The sequence below is a fragment of the Xenopus laevis genome, chromosome 9_10S, assembly GCF_017654675.1.
Source record: "Xenopus laevis strain J_2021 chromosome 9_10S, Xenopus_laevis_v10.1, whole genome shotgun sequence".
Lineage (NCBI taxonomy): Eukaryota > Metazoa > Chordata > Amphibia > Anura > Pipidae > Xenopus > Xenopus laevis.
Window position 1 is genome coordinate 114,563,916 of NC_054388.1, and position 22,978 is coordinate 114,586,893.

At 43.9% G+C, this 22,978-nt stretch overlaps 4 protein-coding genes across 18 annotated transcripts in view; 1 reads left to right on the plus strand and 3 right to left on the minus strand.

Annotated features, from left to right (window-relative positions):
• Nucleotides 1-22,978, plus strand: part of LOC108704314 (oocyte zinc finger protein XlCOF7.1-like) — a 224,937-nt gene that overhangs the window by 157,937 nt on the left and 44,022 nt on the right. The gene's annotated exons all lie outside the window — the stretch shown is intronic.
• Nucleotides 1-22,978, minus strand: part of XB5772961.L (Gastrula zinc finger protein XlCGF53.1 L homeolog) — a 579,535-nt gene that overhangs the window by 70,646 nt on the left and 485,911 nt on the right. The window contains exons 1-3 of one of the 12 annotated variants that reach the window (XM_041579015.1): nt 15,889-15,953; nt 15,636-15,705; nt 6,758-6,769 (exon numbers count right to left, since the gene is read on the minus strand). The exons of 7 other annotated variants lie outside the window; for them this stretch is intronic. Coding sequence is in view for 2 of the 5 variants with exons in the window: in XM_041579004.1 (XP_041434938.1) it covers nt 6,758-6,769; nt 8,323-8,400 (90 nt within the window). In the remaining 3 variants the exon portion in view is untranslated. Of the gene's footprint in view, nt 1-6,757; nt 6,770-8,322; nt 9,095-15,635; nt 15,706-15,888; nt 15,955-22,978 lie in introns of those variants that run through there. 4 more of the 12 variants (XM_041579018.1, XM_041579004.1, XM_041579011.1 and 1 more) reach the window with 4 other exon arrangements.
• LOC121393111 (oocyte zinc finger protein XlCOF8.4-like) lies at nt 2,205-6,407 on the minus strand. The gene is made up of 4 exons (XM_041578996.1): nt 6,355-6,407; nt 6,142-6,265; nt 5,336-5,540; nt 2,205-5,083 (listed from the first exon to the last, which is right to left on the minus strand). Exons 1-4 carry the CDS (start codon nt 6,385-6,387, stop codon nt 2,956-2,958), a joined length of 2,490 nt encoding a protein of 829 aa, XP_041434930.1. The 5' UTR covers nt 6,388-6,407; the 3' UTR covers nt 2,205-2,955.
• On the minus strand, nt 11,196-14,802 carry LOC108704245 (oocyte zinc finger protein XlCOF8.4-like). Its single transcript, XM_041579034.1, has 3 exons — nt 14,751-14,802; nt 13,714-13,837; nt 11,196-13,161 (listed from the first exon to the last, which is right to left on the minus strand). The coding sequence occupies exons 1-3, from the start codon at nt 14,781-14,783 to the stop codon at nt 11,417-11,419; spliced, it is 1,902 nt and encodes a 633-aa protein (XP_041434968.1). The 5' UTR covers nt 14,784-14,802; the 3' UTR covers nt 11,196-11,416.

Genomic DNA, 22,978 nt, shown 5'->3' on the forward strand with positions numbered 1-22,978 from the left:
ATTTGACATATTTGAAGGGGGGGGGGACTTCTGGGCAAGAGCGGGAGTCAAGCAACTTCAACATATAATGCAAGAGAGGAACCTGGAGACTCTAGAACACTTTCAACAATCTCCGGAGCTGTCAAACCTGTCAGTGTTTAGCTATAAACAAATGCATAAACAAACATTTATACCACCCTCAGTTTCATATTGCTCCACCCCAAATACAACAAACAACAGTAGAAACTATAATTCACTCACCAGGGAAGCACAAGCTAGTATCTAAAACATACACATACATTGCATCTCAAAGATATGACCCCAGACCCAGGGTCAAACTTAAGTGGGAAGGTAGTGGAGTTCTGATGATTGGGAAGAGATAGAGGACAGCCTCTATCTCCCTCTAATCTGCACAAGAGACAGGCTCATTCAATTTAAAATTGTACATCAAACATACTTGACACCAAAAAAACTACAACTTTTAGGTCACCTAGAGCATTCCAGATGCCTCTGCTGCAATTCACCAGATGCAGACTTTATTCACCTCATATGGTATTGTCCAGGTATACAGGTATTATGAATAAAAGTAATGCAATTTTTAGCAGAGAAATTTACTCTACCACAGGTACTGAATCCAGCTACCTGCCTATTAGGCGTAACTGATACTCTGGTACCCAGAACCCATTCTAGATTATTGATGAGAGCACTTTTGTCCTACACCAGGAAAACGGTGGCCCTACACTGGATAGGACCAACACCTCCTACACTTAAAAAATGGATTAAAATCATAAATTCCCAGCTGGAACTTTACAAGCTAACATATTGCCAGAGGCTGCGAACAGAAATTCGAAAAAATATGGACTCCTTGTCTGGATTTCCCCGCAACAACTGTCCAATAAATCTATCTAGGAAAAGTCTGCTATATCTTCTCCATGTCTAATTCTCTTCTTCTTCTTGCAATACTTCCTTCTATGCTGTTTATTAATGGAAATTCAATAAAAAGTTACTATCAAAAAAAAAAAGTCCCACTGAGACACATTCAGTTACATTGAGTAGTAGAAACAACAGCCTGCCAGAAAGCAGTTCCATCCTAAATTGTCTGTTAAGACACACCAGTCTCCTGATTTATTATGACTCAGTTGAAGGTTATATATTAATCATTAAAAGGGGTTGTTCACCTTGGCATTAACTGTTAGTATGATGCAGAGCGGGATATTCTTAGACAATTTGCAAATGTTTTTAATTTTTCATTGTTTGTGGATTTTGAGTTATTTAGCTTTTAATTCAGCAGCTCTCCGGTTTGCAATTTGAGCACTAGGGTCCAAATTACCTTAGCAACCATGCACTGATATATCTGGAATATCAATTGGAGAGGGTCTGAATAGACAGCGGAGTAATATAAATTAACAATACATTTGTAGCGTTACAGAGCATGTGTTTTATAGATGGGGTCAGTGACCCCATTTAAAAGGGGAAAAGGCAAATAATTAAAAGAAACGACACTAAATAAATAATGAAGACCAATTCAAAGTTGCTTAGAACTGGCCATTCTATAACATACTAAAAGTTAACTGATTTGCTGCTGCAAACTATATCAATTTGACATAAATAGATAGCCTATATGTTAAGTATATGGTATTTTTTCTATTAACACATAAAACGTTTTCATTATAATAAGTAGAATACTGTGGCAGAAGTACACTTACGTGTGTAAATGCTGTATCACTGTTATGTGTCAGACATTTGACTTCTATTCTCATCTGCCCTGAATGTGAAGTGTGGGGTGGGAGAATTTAAGCACAAGGAAAGTATCATTCACATGTCAGCATCTCTGAGAAAGTATGATGTAAATACACCTTCAGCCCTTTCTGTCGGCTTTGTCTTCAGCTCTCATTCAGCGGCTTCATTTTGACTTCCAATAAGCTTCTGGCTTCCTCAACCCAAATAACAAAAATTAAAGAATCCCACCAGGGGCACAGCCCTGCAGTAACCCCAACAAAGACAGGCTTCAGTTCCCTATCAGGTCCTGCTAGCTGCTGATTGGTTCTTATCTTACAGTGCAGTGTGCTGAGTACAACCGGCTCCCCTGCTCAGCCTGGGAAAGGAGGTAGAAGCGTAACAAAAGTGTAACAAAAAAGCTGAATTTTTCAATAAATCAACCTGAAACATGACTTTTTTAAGCACATGCCTTCTATACATAAGTATATATTAAACCAGCACAATTCTTCACAAAATGGACCAGATTTATTCATTCAGTGAGAAAAAGCATCTTAGCTGAGACTCTGCCCAGAGAAATGAAGTCATTTATCCTTCCCATTTTTTATTGTCTGGAACATTAAAAATAAATCTGATCGATCATGTTAAATAAATGAACCCAGTCCCATATAGATAGCGGTAGCTTCAACTGGGTATCCCCTATACTAATAAAGCAATGTGCCAATGGATCCAGATTCAGCTCAGGGTATTTACTATATTCATTAGAAACATTACCCCAAGGTAATTAAAGCCTTCTGTCCACTGCAAAGGAAATACTGTACTTCCACCAATTCACTATTCTCCTCTTCTCATACTAAAATGAAAATTAACATATAATCCGTGTAAAACATACGCCTGATTTGTGAAAACATTTCACCCACTCAAAACAAACTTATGTTTTTCCTCCTTTGTGCAGTGTGCTTCAAGACTATGAGTTTCTCTTTAAAAACATTTTCCACATTCAGAACAAGAATAAGGTTTCTCTCCTGTGTGGGTTCTCCAATGAACAGTAAGCTCTGATGGTCTGGTAAAACATTTCCCACAACGAGAACAAGAATAAGGTTTATCTCCTCTGTGGGTTTGTCGATGGACAGTAAGTTGTGATGAAGAGGCAAAACGTTTCCCACACTCAGAACAAAACAATGGTTTCTCTCCTGTGTGAGTTCTGTGATGATATTTAAGTTGTGTTTGAGTTCTTTGGTGTCTACAGGTTTCACTTTTTTAAAGAATCTGTTTTGTTATGCAAGATTCCTCTGGGGATGTATTGGCATTTTCATCATCTTTATTATCCTGCATTATTAAGGGGTTGTAGTGCACAATAGGAGTAGGTTTATCAGTTCCCTGTGTCTGTTCTGTAAGAGAATTAATGCTGCAATCTGATTGGTTCCCCCCTTCAAGATTTGTGATATTTACATTGATACAAAAATCTGCTCCTCCTATGTGCATTTTGGAATGTGTTTTGAGACTACTCTTTTTTGTAAAACATTTCCCACATTCAGAACAAGAGAAAGGTTTCTCCCCTTTGTGGGTTCTGTGATGATAATTAAGGTGGGCTAGTTTAAAAAAACATTTCCCACATTCAGAACAAGAATAGGGTTTCTCTCCCGTGTGGGTCCGTTGATGGGCAATAAGGTCTGATGATCTGTTAAAACATTTGCCACATTCAGAACAAGGAAATGGTTTATTTCCTGTGTGAGTTATTTGATGATGAGCAAGGTTAAAACGAGTTGAGAAACATTTCCCACATTCAGAACAAGAATAAGGTTTCTCTCCCGTGTGGGTTCGTTGATGGACAGTAAGGTATGATGATCTGGTAAAACATTTCCCGCATTCAGAACAAGGAAATGGTTTCTCTCCTGTGTGGGTTCGTCGATGGACAGAAAGGTCTGATGATCTGGCAAAACGTTTCCCACATTCAGAACAAAGAAATGGTTTCTCCCCAGTGTGAATCTTTTGATGACGAACAAGGACCTGATGAGTCGAGAAATATTTCCCACATTCAGAACAAGGAAATGGTTTCTCTCCTGTGTGAGTTCTGTGATGATATTTAAGTTGTGTTTGAGTTCTTTGGTGTCTACCGGTTTCACTTTTTTGAAGAATCTGTTTTGTTATGCAAGATTCCTCTGGGGATGTATTGGCATTTTCATCATCTTTATTATCCTGCATTATTAAGGGGTTGTAGTGCACAATAGGAGTAGGTTTATCAGTTCCCTCTGTCTGTTCTGTAAGTGAATTAATGCTGCAATCTGATTGGTTCCTCCCTTCAAGGTTTGTGATATTTACATTGATACAAAAATCTGCTCCCCCTTTGTGCATTTTGGAATGTGTTTTAAGACTACTCTTATATGTAAAACATTTCCCACATTCAGAACAAGAGAATGGTTTCTCCCCTGTGTGGGTTCTGTGATGATATTTAAGGTGGACTAGTTTAAAAAAATATTTCCCACATTCAGAACAAGAATAGGGTCTCTCTCCCGTGTGGGTCCGTTCATGGGCAATAAGGTCTGATGATCTGTTAAAACATTTCCCACATTCAGAACAAGGAAATGGTTTATTTCCTGTGTGAGTAGTTTGATGATGAGCAAGGTTAAAACGAGTTGAGAAACATTTCCCACATTCAGAACATGAATAAGGTTTCTCTCCCGTGTGGGTTCGTTCATGGACAGTAAGGTATGATGATCTGGTAAAACATTTCCCGCATTCAGAACAAGGAAATGGTTTCTCTCCTGTGCGAGTTCTGTGATGATATTTAAGTTGTTTTTGATTTCTTTGATGTTTATCAATGTCTTTTTTTTGAAGAATCTGTTTTGTTACGCGAGATTCATGTGGGGAGGTATCGGCATCTTCATCATCTTTATTATCCTGCGTCATTAAGGAGTTGTATTGCATAATATGATTAGGTTTATCTGTTCCCTGTATCTGTTCTGTAACTGGATTAATGCTGCAATTTGATTGGTTTTCCTTTTCACATGAAGCCACTTCCTCTTTAACCCCATTGTTTGGTGGGGGCTGTTCCACTGGAGACATTTGAGGGTTTGTGAGATTTCCCTGTACTGTTTGTTTGGAATCATTAGCAACTGTAGCTGCTCCTGGTATTGAAATCATTCTGTATTCTGAAAGGTTGCCCCCTTCCCATGAAATTGACTCTTTATTTGATACATAATTAGCAGGTAAATTCATGCTTTGGCTGCACCCCAACATAGGAATAGAAATATATGTTCCCAGTATTGGCTGTTTAATTGTAATTATTCTTAAATCAGAGAGATTATTCAGGCTGTATCCCATGATAGGAGTAGGTGTATCTGTTCCCTGTATCTGTTCTGTAATTGGATTAATGCTGCAATCTGATTTGTTTGCCTCTTTACATAAAGCCTCTTCTTGTGCCATTGCCTTAACAGGGCTCTTGTTATTTAGGCTGCACATCATGACCGTGGATGTATCTGCATGCTGCATCTGTTCCTCTTCAGATGAGTCTGGTTCCTCTTTAATAACCACAGACATATAATTATGTGTCACTTTAATTGGACTACATCCCATGGTAGGAGTAGGTGTATCTGTTCCCTGTATCTGTTCTGTAAGTGGATTAATGCTGCAGTCTGATTGGTTTCCCCCTTCCCATGAATTCACTTCCTCTTTAATCCGATTGGCTGGTGGGGGCTGTTCCACTGGAGGAGTTTCAGGGTTTGTGAAATTTCCATCGTGATAAAATTCTGCTCCTTCAGCCCCAATCTTGCTTGGCTCATTATTACAACATAATGTTCCTCCCAGATCAGCTGGAATATCTCTTTTATCTTCATAATCTACATCTGGCAATGAGAAGAAGAGATCACAGGGTTTGGGTATCAAGATAATTAAAGGACATGTAACCCCCCACAAAAACAGCCACTGTAAAGGGGTCGTTCACCTTCCAAACACTTTTTTTCAGTTCAGTTGGTTTCAAGTTATTCACAATAAACAAACTTTAAAATTTTATCTTAAAGTTGAAGGTTCGTGTCTGTAGTGTTTCAGTCTGACAGCTCAGTGCTCCAGAAGCATCTGAACGGTTACAATTTGCTACTTTTAGTTGCTACAATTAGTAGATCCATCTCTCAGCAGCATCTGTGGAATATTAGCAACTATGGTATCAATTCTAACAGTTGTTCCTAATGAAACTCAGGGCTTCTGCTCAGCAGGGACAAACATAACAAATGTATCATTTTATAATTTGGATACAACACAGATTTCATTCCAGCCCTGCACTGTGTATTTCCCAACACAAAATGCAGGAAAGTAAGTCTGTATTATAGCTGGGTGTTTGTAACTGGTAAAGAGGTGCCAAATTGACATTCTTCTAGATCTCAATGAGAAGACTAAATATACGACATAGATTCTATGATCTGCATATGATAGAAATCACCCATTACTCACCCAGTGGGTGGAGCTTCTGTGGCTCCTCCTTTATCCCTTCCTCATAAAGGTCCTTGTTTCCTTTTATATAGTCCCACTCGTCCAAGGAAAAATAGATGGAAACATGATGAGTCCTTATGGCAACCTGTCACACACAATGTTCCAGTCATCCCCCAGCCAGAGAAAGGGATTATCATCCACTGTTACTAAACAATAAGGGGTCGCTGTACCCACCTCTCCAGTCAGCAGCTGGATGATGTTGGACATGAGTTCCAGGATCTTCTTGTCATTCTTGTTATTTTCCTTCTGTATGACGGAGCCAGGGGCATGCAGGGCCCCCCCATCATCTGACTTCTTCCTAGGGATGTAGTGCTAAATATTGAAAGGAAGAGAGAATGGTGTTTGAGCTGCAGAGAGACCCCCTTTGTACAGACAGACAGTCTCTTGTCAGTGTGCCAGTCACAGTGCCCCTCACCTCTCCAGTCAGCAGATAGATCATCTCCAGTGTCAGATTCACCATTCTCTCCTTCTTCCCCCGCTCCTCCTCCTCATTTTTATCCTTCTTCTTCTTCCCCTTCATCCCTGTGTCACTCGCTTCCTCCCACATTCCCATTGGCTCCTCATGGGAGGGACTGACCTGGAAGTGACCCTGGAATTAAGCACTTACACATTTCTATACAGGATTATTCACGTGAAGCAGATTTTATTCACACCAGTGACTGGTTGGCTTAATTATCCACTAGCCTGCTTGTGCATGGGAATAAAAAAATGGCCCCTGTCCTCATGTACTTAAAGGAGAAGGAAAGCTACGGAGGCATTTTATTGCCAATAGATGAGCTGCAATAGTGCAAGCTAGAATGCTATATTTACTCTGTAGAATGTTTTACCATTCCTCAGTAAAAAAGGTCTAGAAGCTCTCTGTTGGTTTAGGATAGAAGCTGCCATATTTGATTGGTGTGACATCACTTCCTGCTCACTCATAGCTCTGGGCTCAGATTACAGAAGAGAGGGAGAGAGGAGCAAACTGAGCATGCTCAAGCCCTAGCCCTGGAGGTTTAAGATGAAAACAGGAAGTCTGATATAGAAGCTCATGAGTACACAATAGAAGGAAAGAAATACTGTGTTTCTTTTGACAGAGGACTCAGAGCAGATCTTTCTGATAAGGGTTACTTAGTTTTATCCTTTCCTTCTCCTTTAATGGGGCAGAAATCACATCCAATATGTAGAATCCAGTCTGCCGTTATATATCAGTGCCCTGATCCCCAGCCCATGGGTCCAGCTGACAAACACTTCAGTCTGGAAGGTTGTGGCACAAAGGCAGGGACCCAAGCATCATCATCATCATCATCATCATCATCATTTATTTATATAGCGCTGTCAAGATACGCAGTGCTTTACTGCAGTTATAGCAAACAGGGAATAAATGGTGGCTAACAGACAAGGATTACAGAGTACAATAGGGTTTACAAACTAAAAGGTTAGGGTACAATTGAGACATTAGGATTATATAAACACATTGTCATTTTTGATACAGCAATGATTAATTAAGGTACAACGAATAGGCCTCTTTAAACAGATGGGTCTTTAAGGAGCGCTTGAAAGTTTGGAAGGAAGGAGAAAGTCTGACAGCTTGTGGCAGAGAGTTCCAGAGAAAAGCAGAAGCCCGAGAGAAGTCTTGTAGACGAGAATGGGCAGAAGTGACCAGAGGAGAAGTGAGGCGAAGATCAGAAGCAGAGCGTAGGTTTCGTGAAGGAGAGTATTTGGAGATTAGAGATGAAATATAGGGAGGGGTTTCATTATTAAGGGCCTTGAATGTGAGTGTAAGTAATTTGAATTTGATTCTAGAAGAGATTGGGAGCCAGTGAAGGGACATACATACAAGCAGGGAATAGAATAACTAGTCTGGCCATGGGCTCAACTAGCAATCCCACAATCCTCTGTTACCTAAATCCTACCTTTAATGAGCCTACAGCTCCAGTCTGTATCATCCCCTCAGGCTGCAGGGCTGTCCTTGCTACCAAATGGCACAGGAATTCACTTATGGTGGCTGGGTTGGAGCTGCTGCTGCTGCTGCTGCTGCCACATAAACTGCACTGAGTCAGTACAAAGTGTCCCTGGGAATAATCAGCTCATGTGTTGGGAACAACAAGGTAACGCTGCTCCTTTACTCACACCATTAGTGCAGCCCCATCCCTTACTCACCCCTTTCCCCTCGCTGCTCTGTTGTTGCCTGTAGCTGTGAGGAAGGAAGTGGGGGAAGGAGCTGGGACACTTGCTCATTGGCTGGGAGTGGAATGTGGGCGGTACAGAGAGCAGCAGAGAAGAATGATTGGATTAGGAAGCACAAGGGAGGGACAAAGAGTTAGGGACAGAGGGAAAACTCACAGACTGCTGTGTAAGTGTAAATATAAGTGAGGTACTTAGGAATCCCAATGTGTTAGTCAGGCTGTGTGCAGAGTGACAAATATGTTACAATTAAAGCTGACTAGTTGAAGCTGTTGCAGGTGATTTGATGAATTCAGTATTTAACCTCGGCTCCATTGTCTCTTATCACCACATCCAGTCACTAAGTCTGAAACATTTTACTGGACTTGCAGAGGAATTCCTGGAACAAGGAAGGAAAGGTGAAAGGAATTCTGGGACATGTTGTAATTTCCTTCATTTCTGACCTTTCAGACTGAGCTTATTATTCATGTCTGTCCTCTTGTTTAAAGGCACAATTTAGTGCAGGAGTCTGAGAGCAGAATGAGAGGAGCCAGAGGTCTCTGCAGCTGAACAGACACATCTCTCATCTCCAAATGTTCCACCTTCACCTCCATTTGTCACTTGTCCTCTATCAACTGAATCTCAACTCAATATTGTGGCCAATTTCCTCTCTGTTGGACAGAATGTTGGAAAGGATTTGTCTTCCGAGAATGTTTCCAGCCGTGATTCTGGCGCAGCAGCTCAGATGTGTCCCCTCCTCCTGTCCCGCTCCTAGGGTTCCACCCGGCCGGTATTTTACTGGCCTACCTGCTAAAAATGATGGTTGATCCCAATGTTATTAATAGGGAATAAAGATAAATATATAGGAAGGTCAGTGATCCCAATGTTATTAATAGGGAATAAAGATAAATATATAGGAAGGTCAGTGATCCCAATGTTATTAATAGGGAATAAAGATAAATATATAGGAAGGTCAGTGATCCCAATGTTATTAATAGGGAATAAAGATATATAGGAAGGTCAGTGATCCCAATGTTATTAATAGGGAATAAAGATAAATATATAGGAAGGTCAGTGATCCCAATGTTATTAATAGGGAATAAAGATAAATATATAGGAAGGTCAGTGATCCCAATGTTATTAATAGGGAATAAAGATAAATATATAGGAAGGTCAGCTTTGTCTTCATCTCTCATTCAGGGGCTTCATTTTGGCTTCCAATAAGCTCTTGGCTTCCTCAACCAAAATAACAAAAATTAGAGAAGCCCACTAGGGGCACAGCCCTGCAGTCACCCCAGCAAAGACAGGCGTCAGTTCCCTATCAGGTCGTGCTAGCTTCTGATTGGTTCTTATCTTACAGTGCAGTGTGCTGAGTACAACCGGCTCCCCTGCTCAGCCTGGCAAAGGAGTTGTAACAAGAAGTGTAACAAAAAAGAACACAAATTTGCAGAATTTTTCAATAAATCAACCTGAAACATGACTTTTTTAAGCACATTCCTTCTATACATAAGAATATAATAAACCAGCACAATTTTTCACAAAATGGACCAGATTTATTCAGTGAGAAAAAGCATCTTGGCTGAGACTCTGCGAAGAGAAATTAAGTCATTTATCCTTTCCATTTTTTATTGTCTGGAACATTAAAAATAAAGCTGATCGATCATGTTAAATAAATGAACCCAGTCCCATATAGATAGAGGTAGCTTCAACTGGGTATCCCCTATACTAATAAAGCAATGTGCCAATGGATCCAGATTCAGCTCAGGGTATTTACTATATTCATTAGAAACATCACCCCAAGGCAGGGGTCAGCAACCTTTACTATCAAAAGAGCCATTTTGCCCCTCTTCCACTACGGAAAAATAGTCTGGAGCCACAAAACATAACACCGCTTATAAACTTTTATTTTTACCTTTTTTTATTTTTATCTGTTACAACAACAGAATACAACAAACAGAAGTGCAGTGTGTATGCTTAGGCCTACTTTGAAATAAATTAAACACTGAATATCCCTATTAAATGCTAGTGTTCTCATCTGTTTAGTGTGACTTCTATTTCTGAAGCTCCATGCTGATCTTCCCTCTCTTGTCTTGAGCGTGTGACCGTGGTAAGGACCATGATGGATCATCTTGCTGCGGCTCAGTCTTGCCTGTCACTCCTGGGACGTCTATACAGCCCACACCTGCTGGCGGCTTCCTGAGTGTCCAACCGCGGTAAGCTAACCGCTAGCTTACTGCGGTCGCGCACTTAAGAAGCCGCCAGCAGGTGTGGGCTGTATAGACGACGTGACAGGCAAAGCCACAAGACTGAGCCACAGCAAGCAGGATGAAGAGCCGCGGGTTGCCTACCCCTGCCCCAAGGTAATTAAAGCCTTATGTCCACTGCAAAGGAAATACTGTACTTCCACCAATTCACCAATCTCTTCTCATACTGAAATGCAAATTAACATATAATCAGTGTAAAACATACGCCTGATTTGTGAAAACATTTCACACACAGAGCAAACTTATGTTTTTCCTCCTTTGTGCAGATAAAACTGTGCTTTAAAATTACTGTTACATGTAAAACATTTCCCACATTCAGAACAAGAGAAAGGTTTCTCTCCTGTGTGGGTTCTGTGGTGATATTTAAGGTTTATTTGTTGTGGGAAAAACATTTTACACATTCCGAACAAGAATAAGGTTTCTCTCTCGTGTGGGTCCTAAAATGAACAGTAAGCTCTGATGGTCTGGTAAAACATTTCCCACAAAGAGAGCAAGAACAAGGGTTGTCTCCTCTGTGGGTTTGTCGATGGACAGTAAGTTGTGACGAAGAGGCAAAATGTTTCCCACATTCAGAACAAAAAAATGGTTTCTCTCCTGTGTGAGTCCTTTGATGACAAACAAGGATTTTATGAGTTGAGAAACATTTCCCACATTCAGAGCAAGAAAAAGGTTTTTCCCCTTTGAGGGTTCTGTGCTGATATTTAAGTTGAGTTTGAGTTCTTTGGTGTCCATCAATGTTTCTTTTCTGAAGACTCTGTTTTGTTAAGTGGTTGTTTTCAATGATAGGAGTAGGTGTATCTGTTCCCTGTATCTATTTTGTAAGTGGATTAATGCTGCAATCTGATTGGTTCCCCCCCTTCAATGTTTGTGATCTTCCCATTGGCACAAGAATCTGCTCTTCCTTTGTGCGTTTTGAAATGTACTTTAAGACTACAGTAATTTCTAAAACATTTCCCACATTCTGAACAAGAGAAAGGTTTCTCCCCTGTGTGGGTCCTGAAATGACATTTAAGTTGACTTTGTTTCAAAAAACATTTCCCACATTCAGAACAAGAATAGGGTTTCTCTCCCGTATGGGTTAGTTGATGGTCAGTAAGTTGTGATGAAGTGACAAAACGTTTCCCACATTCAGAACAAGGAAATGGTCTCTCCCCTGTGTGAGTACTTTCATGACAAGCAAGGCTAAATTTAGTTGAGAAACATTTCCCACATTTAGAGCAAGAATAAGGTTTCTCTCCTGTGTGGATTCGTTGATGGACAGTAAGGTATGATGATCTTGTAAAACTTTTCCCACAATTAGAACAAGAATAGGGTGTGTCTCCTCTGTGGGTTCGTCGATGGACAGTAAGATCTGATGATCTGGCAAAACGTTTCCCACATTCAGAACAAGGAAATGGTTTCTCTCCCGTGTGGGTTCGTTGATGGACAGAAAGGTCTGATGATCTGGCAAAACGTTTCCCACATTCAGAACAAGGAAATGGTTTCTCCCCAGTGTGAATCTTTTGATGACGAACAAGGATCTGATGAGTTGAGAAACATTTCTCACATTCAGAACAAGGAAATGGTTTCTCTCCTGTGTGAGTTCTGTGATGATATTTAAGTTGTGTTTGAGTTCTTTGGTGTCTATCGATGTCTTTTTTTTGAAGAATCTGTTTTGTTATGCAAGATTCCTCTGGGGATGTATTGGCATTTTCATCATCTTTATTATCCTGCATTATTAAGGGGTTGTATTGCACAATAGGAGTAGGTTTATCAGTTCCCTTTGTCTGTTCTGTAAACGAATTAATGCTGCAATCTGATTGGTTCCCCCCTTTAAGGTTTGTGATATTTACATTGGCACACAAATCTGCTCCCCCTTTGTGCATTTTGGAATGTGTTTTGAGACTACTCTTTTTTGTAAAACATTTGCCACATTCAGAATAAGAATAAGGTTTCTCTCCTGTGTGAGTTATTTGATGATGAGCAAGGTTAAAACGAGTTGAGAAACATTTCCAACATTCAGAACATGAATAAGGTTTCTCTCCCGTGTGGGTTCGTTGATGGACAGTAAGGTCTGATGATCTGGCAAAACATTTCCCACATTCACAACAAGGAAATGTTTTCTCTCCTGTGCGGGGTCTGTGATGATATTGAAGTTGTGTTTGATTTCTTTGATGTTTATTGATGTCTCTTTTTTGAAGAATCTGTTTTGTGACACGAGATTCATGTGGGGATGTATCAGGATTTTCATCATCTTTATTATCCTGCGTCATTAAGGGGTTGTATTGCACAATATGATTAGGTTTATCTGTTCCCTGTATCTGTTCTGTAAGTGGATTAATGCTGCAATCTGATTGGTTTTCCATTTCCCATGAAGCCACTTCTGATTGGTTTCTCTCTTTCCATGAAGTCACTTCCAATTTAATCCCATTGGCTGGTGGCGGCTGTTCCACTGGAGGAGTTTCCGGGTTTGTAAGATTTCCATTGTGACAAAATTCTGCTCCTTCAGCCCCAATCTTGCTTGGCTCATTATTATAACATAATGTTCCTCCCAGATCAGCTGTAATATCTCTCTTATCTTCATATTCACAGTCTGGCAATGAGAAGAAGAGATCACAGGGTTTGGGTATCAAGATAATTAAAGGACATGTAAACCCCCACAAAAACAGCCTATTTAAATGGGTTTTTCACCTTACAAACACTTTTTCCAATTCAGTTAGTTTCAGGTCGTTCACTATAAACAACGACTTTTTACTGTTTTTACAAAATATAGGTTTAAATTGAATGTTAGTGTCTCCAGTGTTTCAGTCTAGTTGATCCATCTCTAAGCAGCATATGTGGAATATTAGCAACTATTGTATCAATTCTAACAGCTGCTTCTAATGAAACTCAGGGCTTCTGCCCAGCAGGGACAAACATAACAAATGTATCATTGTATGATTTGGATACAACACAGATTTCATTCCAGCCCTTTACTGTGTATTTCCGAACACAACATGCAGGAAAATAAGTCTGTATTATAGCTGGGTGTTTGTAACTGGGCAGAGAGGTGCCAAATTGACATTCTTCTAGGTCTCAATGAAAAGACTAAATATACTACATAGATTCTATGCTCTACATATGATAGAAAACACCCATTACTCACCCAGTGGGCGGAGCTGCTGTGGCTCCTCCTTTATCCCTTCCCTGTAAAGGTCCTTGTTTCCTTTTATATAGTCCCACTCGTCCAAGGAAAAATAGATGGAAACATGATGAGTCCTTATGGCAACCTGTCACACACAGTTACATAGTTAAATTGGGTTGAAAAAAGACAAAGTCCATCAAGTCCAACCCCTCCAAATGAAATACCAGCCCCATACACACACCCCTCCCTACTGTCACATAAATGATATATACCCATATCTATACTAACTATAGAGTTTAGTATCACAATAGCCTTTGTATTATGTCTGTCCAAAAAATCATCCAAGTCCCTCTTATAGTCATTAACTGAATCATCACCCGGCAGTGCATTCCCCAACCTCACTGTCCTCACTGTGATGAACCCCCTACTCTGTTCCTTTAAATGAAACTTCTTTTCCTCTAGTCTGAAGGGGAGGCCTCTGGTACGTGATTCTCTTTATGGGTAAAAAGGTCCCCTGCTATTTGTCTATAATGTCCTCTAATGTACTTGTAAAGTCTAATCATGTCCCCTCACAAGCCCCTTTTTTCCAGAGAAAACAACCCCAACCTTGTCAGTCTCCCCTCATAATTTAACTCTTCCCTCCCTCTAACCAGTTTAGTTGCACTTAGTCTCTGCACTCTCTCCAGCTCATTTATATCCCTCTTAAGGACTGGAGTCCAAAACTGCCCCCATACTCCAGATGAGGCCTCACCAGGGACCTATAAAGAGACACAATTATGTTTCATCCCTTGAGTTAATGCCCTTTTTTATACAAGAACTTTATTTGCTTTAGTAGCCACAGAATGACACTGCCCAGAATTAGACAACGTGTTATCTACAAAAACCCCATTTAAGGAAACTCCCAACACACTGCCATTTAGTGTATAACTTGCATTTATATTATTTTTGCCAAAGTGCATAACCTGCATTTATCAACATTGAAAGTTCCAGTCATCCCCCAGCCAGAGAAAGGGATTATCACCCACTGTTACTAAACAATAAGGGGCCGCTGTACCCACCTCTCCAGTCAGCAGCTGGATGATGTTGGACATGAGTTCCAGGATCTTCTTGTCATTCTTGTTATTTTCCTTCTGTATGACGGAGCCAGGGGCATGCAGGGCCCCCCCATCATCTGACTTCTTCCTAGGGATGTAGTGCTAAATATTGAAAGGAAGAGAGAATGGTGTTTGAGCTGCAGAGAGACCCCCTTTGTACAGACAGACAGTCTCTTGTCAGTGTGCCAGTCACAGTGCCCCTCACCTCTCCAGTCAGCAGATAGATCATCTCCAGTGTCAGATTCACCATTCTCTCCTTCTTCCCCCGCTCCTCCTCCTCCTCCTCATTTTTATCCTTCTTCTTCTTCTTCCCCTTCATCCCTGTGTCACTCGCTTCCTCCCACATTCCCATTGGCTCCTCGTGGGAGGGACTGAGCTGGAAGTGACCCTGGAATTAAGCACTTACACATTTCTATACAGGATTATTCCCAGCAATATCCCCCAATAGAATTACAGGGGCCCATAACCTTAGAACCCCATTAGTTCTCCCTACAGTGATGTGTCCCAGCAGAGGGCCCTTCCCTTCATATAATTGTGGAATGTTTACAATAGAGAACAGGGTGGGGGGGGGTCCTGGTGCCTCAGAATGATCAGTGTGACACATTTGAGGGGACAGAGGGGGGGGGTGCAGCTCTGCACTGGGGGGGAGGGGAGTTGGTATAAAAGACAATTGCAGGCGGGGGCTGTACAAGTACAAAACAGGTGTGTGGGGGGCAATAAGAATAATGTCAGAGAGCTGAGCCAGAGATACATAATAGAAATAGTGTCAGTAGCAGAGCAATGTAATGTATAACAGGGACACATAGACTGAAACAGCAGCAAAATGCTCAGCCCCAGTCCCTTACTCACCTCTCTCCCTCGCTGCTCTGCTGCTTCCGGTATCTTTACAAGAGGGGCGGGGCTGATTCCTGACAAAGAGCTGAGTGGGCGGGATTAAAAGCTGTGGAGAGAAACTTGTTATGAAACAAATGCGTTAGGGGCTAGAGAAAAGTCTCCGACTCCATACAAAACGTAAACATCTTTGTGACACACGTTTTGCTTAGAAGGAACTGTGTGGAGGGGAAAGAGCAGTACTTGGAAAGTGAGAATTATCAGCTGTGACCTGAAGAAGAGGCTTGGAACGCATCCTCTGTAACTGGGACAAACCTGAAGAAGAGGCTTGGAACGCAGTCAGTGATTAGCTGTTGCCTGAGCTGCAAGAAGTAAATTAGTTAGTCCCTTGTTATATAAGCTGATTCCTAAATATGAATTTATATAACATATATGGAAGAACTTCAGTGCTTGTTACTAAGGCAGAATAGGGAACTTCCCAGTCAGGAGTTTGTTTGCTTAAAAGTAGAAAAGTAAAAGCTTCATTGGTTGCTCTTGACAACGGTACTAATGCCATTTAGCACTTGTGCAGGTAAATGAGTTCATCATGGAGGTGCAGCCAGTGTTAAAGGGAACAGTGTGCTGTGCATCGAACTTACTAACAGGCTGCTGACTGGAAAAAGCAACTAAAAGCAAACAAATCAACAGAGAAGGATAAGTGTTATTAAATGTTATTAGGGTTGCCACCCAGCCGGTATTTAACTAGCCTAGCCAGAAAAATGGGTCTCGAGGCCAGTGAGTGCCAGTTTTAAAAAAAAACCCATCAATTACACTGTCAGTAAAATTCTGTGAGGGGAGGAATGGCCATTTTGTAGCAGCTGCCTCCTCCCTCCCTGCTCATCATTCCCAGCCTATGCCTGGGACATGTCACGGCGCTTACGTGTTTTCTTAATGTCTCGCACGATGAGATTTGTGGTGTGACGGGCGTCACAATTTCCTGAAAGACAGGAGTCAAGGAGCTTGCAGTAAACAGCTTTGTGTGGAAGCGGAAGGTGTAAGTAGCGATTCGGGACTGAGGTCTGCAGCTGTGTTAGGAACTGTTGGGCAGCAGGTGTATTTACTTGGATTAGATGACAAATGCCTTTGGTGTAAGTCATGTAAACTGCTTGCTGACTTTGCAGTTGCACAGACTATCACCTGAGTTCCCTCCCTTACAAATTCTGTAGCTCACTGGACTGGCAGACAGCCTGTTTATTTGACCACTGCCTAAAAGGTTTGCCAAATTACAGTACTATCCCTTGTGAGAGCAGAGTAAGGAAACTTATTGTGTAAGTACAACATTACTACTATTTTATGTGCAAATGGGTGCTGTCATGTTAATAGCAGGGCTGTTATCACCCTTTATGGAAAACATACAGCCTTACAGTAAGTGTCCTTACTCTGCCCCTTTTTTTCCCATTCATAACATTGGAGTAAATCTAAAATTAGGGATGCACCAAATCCACTTTTTTGGATTCGGCCGAACCCCCAAACCCTTTGCGAAAGATTCGGCCAAATACCAAACCGAATCTAAACCCTAATTTGCATATGCAAATTAGGGATGGGAAGGGGAAAACATTTTTTACTTCCTTGTTTTGTGACAAAAAGTCACGTGACACGTTGAGCGAATTCTTTTGCCGAGCTTCAATGCAGAAATTACGTCCATAGACTCTAATGGGAGTAAAAAAAATGACGTGCCTCAAATAAAAGAATGACGCGCATCCAAAAAAGATCACTGGCGTAGAAAAATGGGTCAAATTCGCCCATCCCTAGTTATGAAATGCTTTTTGCAACTCAACTTTCAATTTTTTCCATTTCAACTCCTGGTCATCACGTTTATTAATTTAACCAGTTTATTGTGGTAGGTGGGAGATACTATTATACATCTCTACAGAGGGAGCAGCAGTATGGCCGCTGGAGTTTGCTCCCACTGCTTTCCCTGACTCCACACCAGCTCCAGACACCACTCGCACCCCTGCAGATGAGGCAGTTTTTGTTATCAGACCATGGGGTGATTGATGCCTCTCAGGGGAAGCCGTAGAAGCAGCCATTCCTCCCCCATAATCAGCCACTGGAGACTGCATGTTGGCCGCATGTAGGGTTGCCACCTGGCCGGTAAAAATGATGGTTGATCCCAATGTTATTAATAGGGAAAAAAAGCTAAATATATAGGAAGGCCTGTATTTTTTTATAGAAAAGGTGGCAACCCTAGGCTAGGGTTGCCACCTTTTCTAGAAAAAAATACCGGCCTTCTTTATTTTTATCCATCTTTCCTATAACATTGGGATCAACCATCATTTTAACCGGGCAGGCCGGTAAAATACCGGCCAGGTGGCAACCCTAGTCGCATGGTGCAAAGCAGCTGCTGCATATTCAGCCCCTGATTGTTTGCTGGGTTTGCTCTGTGCTGCCTCTCCACCTGCAAACTCACAGTCTTGCTTCTTCTTTGTTACCTTAAGCAAGATTCTTATATACTAGTGGTCAGCTTAGAGGAATAGTAGTCGGGTCTGGACTGAGAGTCTAAATAGGCCCTGCCATTCCAACAGACCCCCACTAGTCCACTAAATAGTGACACCTTACAGCAGCCCCTCTGACATTTGGCAGAACCCACAGATTGCCAGTCTGGCCTGCTAGTACTGCCTGAATTGTATTATTATTATTATGTTTTTAAGATTGAGTAGTAGGTTGTAAGCTTTTAAGAGAATGCAACGCATGTAAATAAAAAGGTAGAAAGCTTTTGGTATGTACACAAAAAAAAAAAAAAATCCTAGGCAAATTTTTGGGGGTGTGGCTTTGGGCAAAACTAGGGGTGGGACTTTGGATGAGACAGGGGTGGGACTTTGGGTGGGGCTTAGGCTGATATTTTTAGAAAAGGTGCCGAGTATTATTTTAAAATAAGGTTCATATATTTAAGTACTGTCGTTTCATTGTTATAGTTTCTTTCTGTCTTTCTGTTCTAAATAGCAACGTTTGGTGTGCTAGTTTGCTTTCAACAAGTTTGTCACTACCAGCTTTACCTTGCAGTTACTTTTCCCTCAGTTTGAGGGGGTGGTGTTTGATTAGTTGCACCTGAACAGACTATATAAATAGATCCCCTGGGACTCCAGTGGCGCTTCCTCCAGTGCAGGGCTGTCTAACTGGCACCCCCCCCTTCTGTGGCCCCCCACATGTTGTGTCTGCTTACCATATGTAAGATTTAACTGGCCCCTGCATTGTTTAAACCTCAAATTCAGATTCTAATCCCCTGCATTGCACACACCTGTGATCCCCCTTCATTGTTCACACCTGTGACACCTCTATTGTTCACATCCCTAAAACCCTGTACTGTTCTACCTGAGACCCAGACTGAAACTGCCCACATTGTTCTCCTGTTCACACTTTATACAAAATGCTAATGGGACACCAGCACTGTGTCACTGTATGTAGTACATATTAGACTGCTCCTGATTTCCCTGTCTCCTGCTCTGTTCTGTCTTCCCTCCCTGTGTGCCATTCTCTGCTTGCCCAGTGCTGCTTGTGTGTGCCATTCTCTGCTTGCCCAGTGCTGCTTGTGTGTGCCATTCTCTGCTTGCCCAGTGCTGCTTGTGTGTGGCATTCTCTGCTTGCCCAGTGCTGCTTGCGTGTGTCATTCTCTGCTTGCCCAGTGCTGCTTGCGTGTGCCATTCTGTGCTTGCCCAGTGCTGCTTGCGTGTGCCATTCTGTGCTTGCCCAGTGCTGCTTGCGTGTGCCATTCTCCTCTTGCCCAGTGCTGCTTGCGTGTGCCATTCTCTGCTTGCCCAGTGCTGCTTGCGTGTGCCATTCTCTGCTTGCCCAGTGCTGCTTGTGTGTGCCATTCTCCTCTTGCCCAGTGCTGCTTGTGTGTGCCATTCTCTGCTTGCCCAGTGCTGCTTGTGTGTGCCATTCTCTGCTTGCCCAGTGCTGCTTGCGTGTGCCATTCTCTGCTTGCCCAGTGCTGCTTGTGTGTGCCATTCTCTGCTTGCCCAGTGCTGCTTGCGTGTGCCATTCTCTGCTTGCCCAGTGCTGCTTGCGTGTGCCATTCTCTGCTTGCCCAGTGCTGCTTGCGTGTGCCATTCTCTGCTTGCCCAGTGCTGCTTGCGTGTGCCATTCTCTGCTTGCCCAGTGCTGCTTGTGTGTGCCATTCTCTGCTTGCCCAGTGCTGCTTGTGTGTGCCATTCTGTGCTTGCCCAGTGCTGCTTGCGTGTGCCATTCTGTGCTTGCCCAGTGCTGCTTGTGTGTGCCATTCTCCTCTTGCCCAGTGCTGCTTGCGTGTGCCATTCTCTGCTTGCCCAGTGCTGCTTGCGTGCCATTCTCTGCTTGCCCAGTGCTGCTTGCGTGTGCCATTCTCTGCTTGCCCAGTGCTGCTTGCGTGTGCCATTCTCTGCTTGCCCAGTGCTGCTTGCGTGTGCCATTCTGTGCTTGCCCAGTGCTGCTTGTGTGTGCCATTCTCCTCTTGCCCAGTGCTGCTTGCGTGTGCCATTCTCTGCTTGCCCAGTGCTGCTTGTGTGTGCCATTCTCTGCTTGCCCAGTGCTGCTTGTGTGCCATTCTCTGCTTGCCCAGTGCTGCTTGCGGATTGTCTGCTGTGCCATTCTCTGCTTGCCCAGTGCTGCTTGCGTGTGCCATTCTCTGCTTGCCCAGTGCTGCTTGCGTGTGCCATTCTCTGCTTGCCCAGTGCTGCTTGCGTGTGCCATTCTCTGCTTGCCCAGTGCTGCTTGTGTGTGCCATTCTCTGCTTGCCCAGTGCTGCTTGCGTGTGCCATTCTCTGCTTGCCCAGTGCTGCTTGTGTGTGCCATTCTCTGCTTGCCCAGTGCTGCTTGTGTGTGCCATTCTCTGCTTGCCCAGTGCTGCTTGTGTGTGCCATTCTCTGCTTGCCCAGTGCTGCTTGTGTGTGCCATTCTCTGCTTGCCCAGTGCTGCTTGCGTGTGCCATTCTCTGCTTGCCCAGTGCTGCTTGTTTTTGCCATTCTCTGCTTGCCCAGTGCTGCTTGTGTGTGCCATTATCTGCTTGCCCAGTGCTGCTTGTGTGTGCCATTCTCTGCTTGCCCAGTGCTGCTTGTGTGTGCCATTCTCTGCTTGCCCAGTGCTGCTTGTGTGTGCCATTCTCTGCTTGCCCAGTGCTGCTTGTTTTTGCCATTCCCTGATTGCCCAGTGCTGCTTGTGTGTGCCATTCCCTGATTGCCCAGTGCTGCTTGTGTGTGCCATTCTTTGCTTGCCCAGTCCTGCTTGTGTGTGCCATTCTGTGCTTGCCCAGTGCTGCTTGTGTGTGCCATTCTCCTCTTGCCCAGTGCTGCTTGCGTGTGCCATTCTGTGCTTGCCCAGTGCTGCTTGCGTGTGCCATTCTCTGCTTGCCCAGTGCTGCTTGTGTGTGCCATTCTGTGCTTGCCCAGTGCTGCTTGCGTGTGCCATTCTGTGCTTGCCCAGTGCTGCTTGTGTGTGCCATTCTCCTCTTGCCCAGTGCTGCTTGCGTGTGCCATTCTCTGCTTGCCCAGTGCTGCTTGTGTGTGCCATTCTCTGCTTGCCCAGTGCTGCTTGCGTGCCATTCTCTGCTTGCCCAGTGCTGCTTGCGTGTGCCATTCTCTGCTTGCCCAGTGCTGCTTGCGTGTGCCATTCTCTGCTTGCCCAGTGCTGCTTGCGTGTGCCATTCTCTGCTTGCCCAGTGCTGCTTGCGTGTGCCATTCTCTGCTTGCCCAGTGCTGCTTGCGTGTGCCATTCTCTGCCCAGTGCTGCTTGTGTGTGCCATTCTCTGCTTGCCCAGTGCTGCTTGCGTGTGCCATTCTCTGCTTGCCCAGTGCTGCTTGCGTGTGCCATTCTCTGCTTGCCCAGTGCTGCTTGTGTGTGCCATTCTCTGCTTGCCCAGTGCTGCTTGTGTGTGCCATTCTCTGCTTGCCCAGTGCTGCTTGTGTGTGCCATTCTCTGCTTGCCCAGTGCTGCTTGTGTGTGCCATTCTCTGCTTGCCCAGTGCTGCTTGTTTTTGCCATTCTCTGCTTGCCCAGTGCTGCTTGTGTGTGCCATTATCTGCTTGCCCAGTGCTGCTTGTGTGTGCCATTCTCTGCTTGCCCAGTGCTGCTTGCGTGTGCCATTCTCTGCTTGCCCAGTGCTGCTTGCGTGTGCCATTCTCTGCTTGCCCAGTGCTGCTTGCCTGTGCCATTCTCTGCTTGCCCAGTGCTGCTTGCGTGTGCCATTCTCTGCTTGCCCAGTGCTGCTTGCGTGTGCCATTCTCTGCTTGCCCAGTGCTGCTTGCGTGTGCCATTCTCTGCTTGCCCAGTGCTGCTTGCGTGTGCCATTCTCTGCTTGCCCAGTGCTGCTTGCCTGTGCCATTCTCTGCTTGCCCAGTGCTGCTTGCGTGTGCCATTCTCTGCTTGCCCAGTGCTGCTTGCGTGTGCCATTCTCTGCTTGCCCAGTGCTGCTTGCGTGTGCCATTCTCTGCTTGCCCAGTGCTGCTTGCGTGTGCCATTCTCTGCTTGCCCAGTGCTGCTTGCGTGTGCCATTCTCTGCTTGCCCAGTGCTGCTTGCGTGTGCCATTCTCTGCTTGCCCAGTGCTGCTTGCGTGTGCCATTCTCTGCTTGCCTAGTGCTGCTTGCGTGTTCCATTCTCTGCTTGCCCAGTGCTGCTTGCGTGTGCCATTCTCTGCTTGCCCAGTGCTGCTTGCGTGTGCCATTCTCTGCTTGCCCAGTGCTGCTTGCGTGTGCCATTCTCTGCTTGCCCAGTGCTGCTTGCGTGTGCCATTCTCTGCTTGCCCAGTGCTGCTTGCGTGTGCCATTCTCTGCTTGCCCAGTGCTGCTTGTGTGTGCCATTCTCTGCTTGCCCAGTGCTGCTTGTGTGTGCCATTCTCTGCTTGTCCAGTGCTGCTTGTGTGTGCCATTCTCTGCTTGTCCAGTGCTGCTTGTGTGTGCCATTCTCTGCTTGTCCAGTGCTGCTTGTGTGTGCCATTCCCTGATTGCCCAGTGCTGCTTGTGTGTGCCATTCTTTGCTTGCCCAGTCCTGCTTGTGTGTGCCATTCTCTGCTTGCCCAGTGCTGCTTGTGTGTGCCATTCTTTGCTTGCCCAGTCCTGCTTGTGTGTGCCATTCTCTGCTTGCCCAGTGCTGCTTGTGTGTGTCATTCTCTGCTTGCCCAGTGCTGCTTGTGTGTGCCATTCTCTGCTTGCCCAGTGCTGCTTGTGTGCGCCATTCTCTGCTTGCCCAGTGCTGCTTGTTTGCCATTCTCTGTTAGGGGTTTGTTCTTGGGGTTTGTTAGCATTTGGAAATTGTTGTTAAGGCCCCTAAGGTGTTTAATCATGTAATGGTGGGTTGCTGTATTATCCACAAGGGAGGATGGGGCATATGGATTAAGGGTATGTTTTCAACTT

What these genes read in the sequence shown, in the direction of transcription:
- LOC121393111 (XM_041578996.1), bottom strand. Translation starts at nt 6,387, where the DNA reads ATGTCCAACATCATCCAGCTGCTGACTGGAGAG. An exon ending in ACAGAAGCTCCACCCACTGG is followed by an intron (nt 5,541 to 6,141) that starts GTGAGTAATGGG and finishes TCTCATTGCCAG; the next exon opens with ATGTAGATTATGAAGATAAA. An exon ending in TCATGGGAAGGGGGAAACCA is followed by an intron (nt 5,084 to 5,335) that starts ATCAGACTGCAG and finishes AGAGGCAAACAA; the next exon opens with ATCAGATTGCAGCATTAATC.
- LOC108704245 (XM_041579034.1), bottom strand. Translation starts at nt 14,783, where the DNA reads ATGTCCAACATCATCCAGCTGCTGACTGGAGAG. An exon ending in TCCAGCTGCTGACTGGAGAG is followed by an intron (nt 13,838 to 14,750) that starts GTGGGTACAGCG and finishes TGTGTGTGACAG; the next exon opens with GTTGCCATAAGGACTCATCA. An exon ending in ACAGCAGCTCCGCCCACTGG is followed by an intron (nt 13,162 to 13,713) that starts GTGAGTAATGGG and finishes TCTCATTGCCAG; the next exon opens with ACTGTGAATATGAAGATAAG.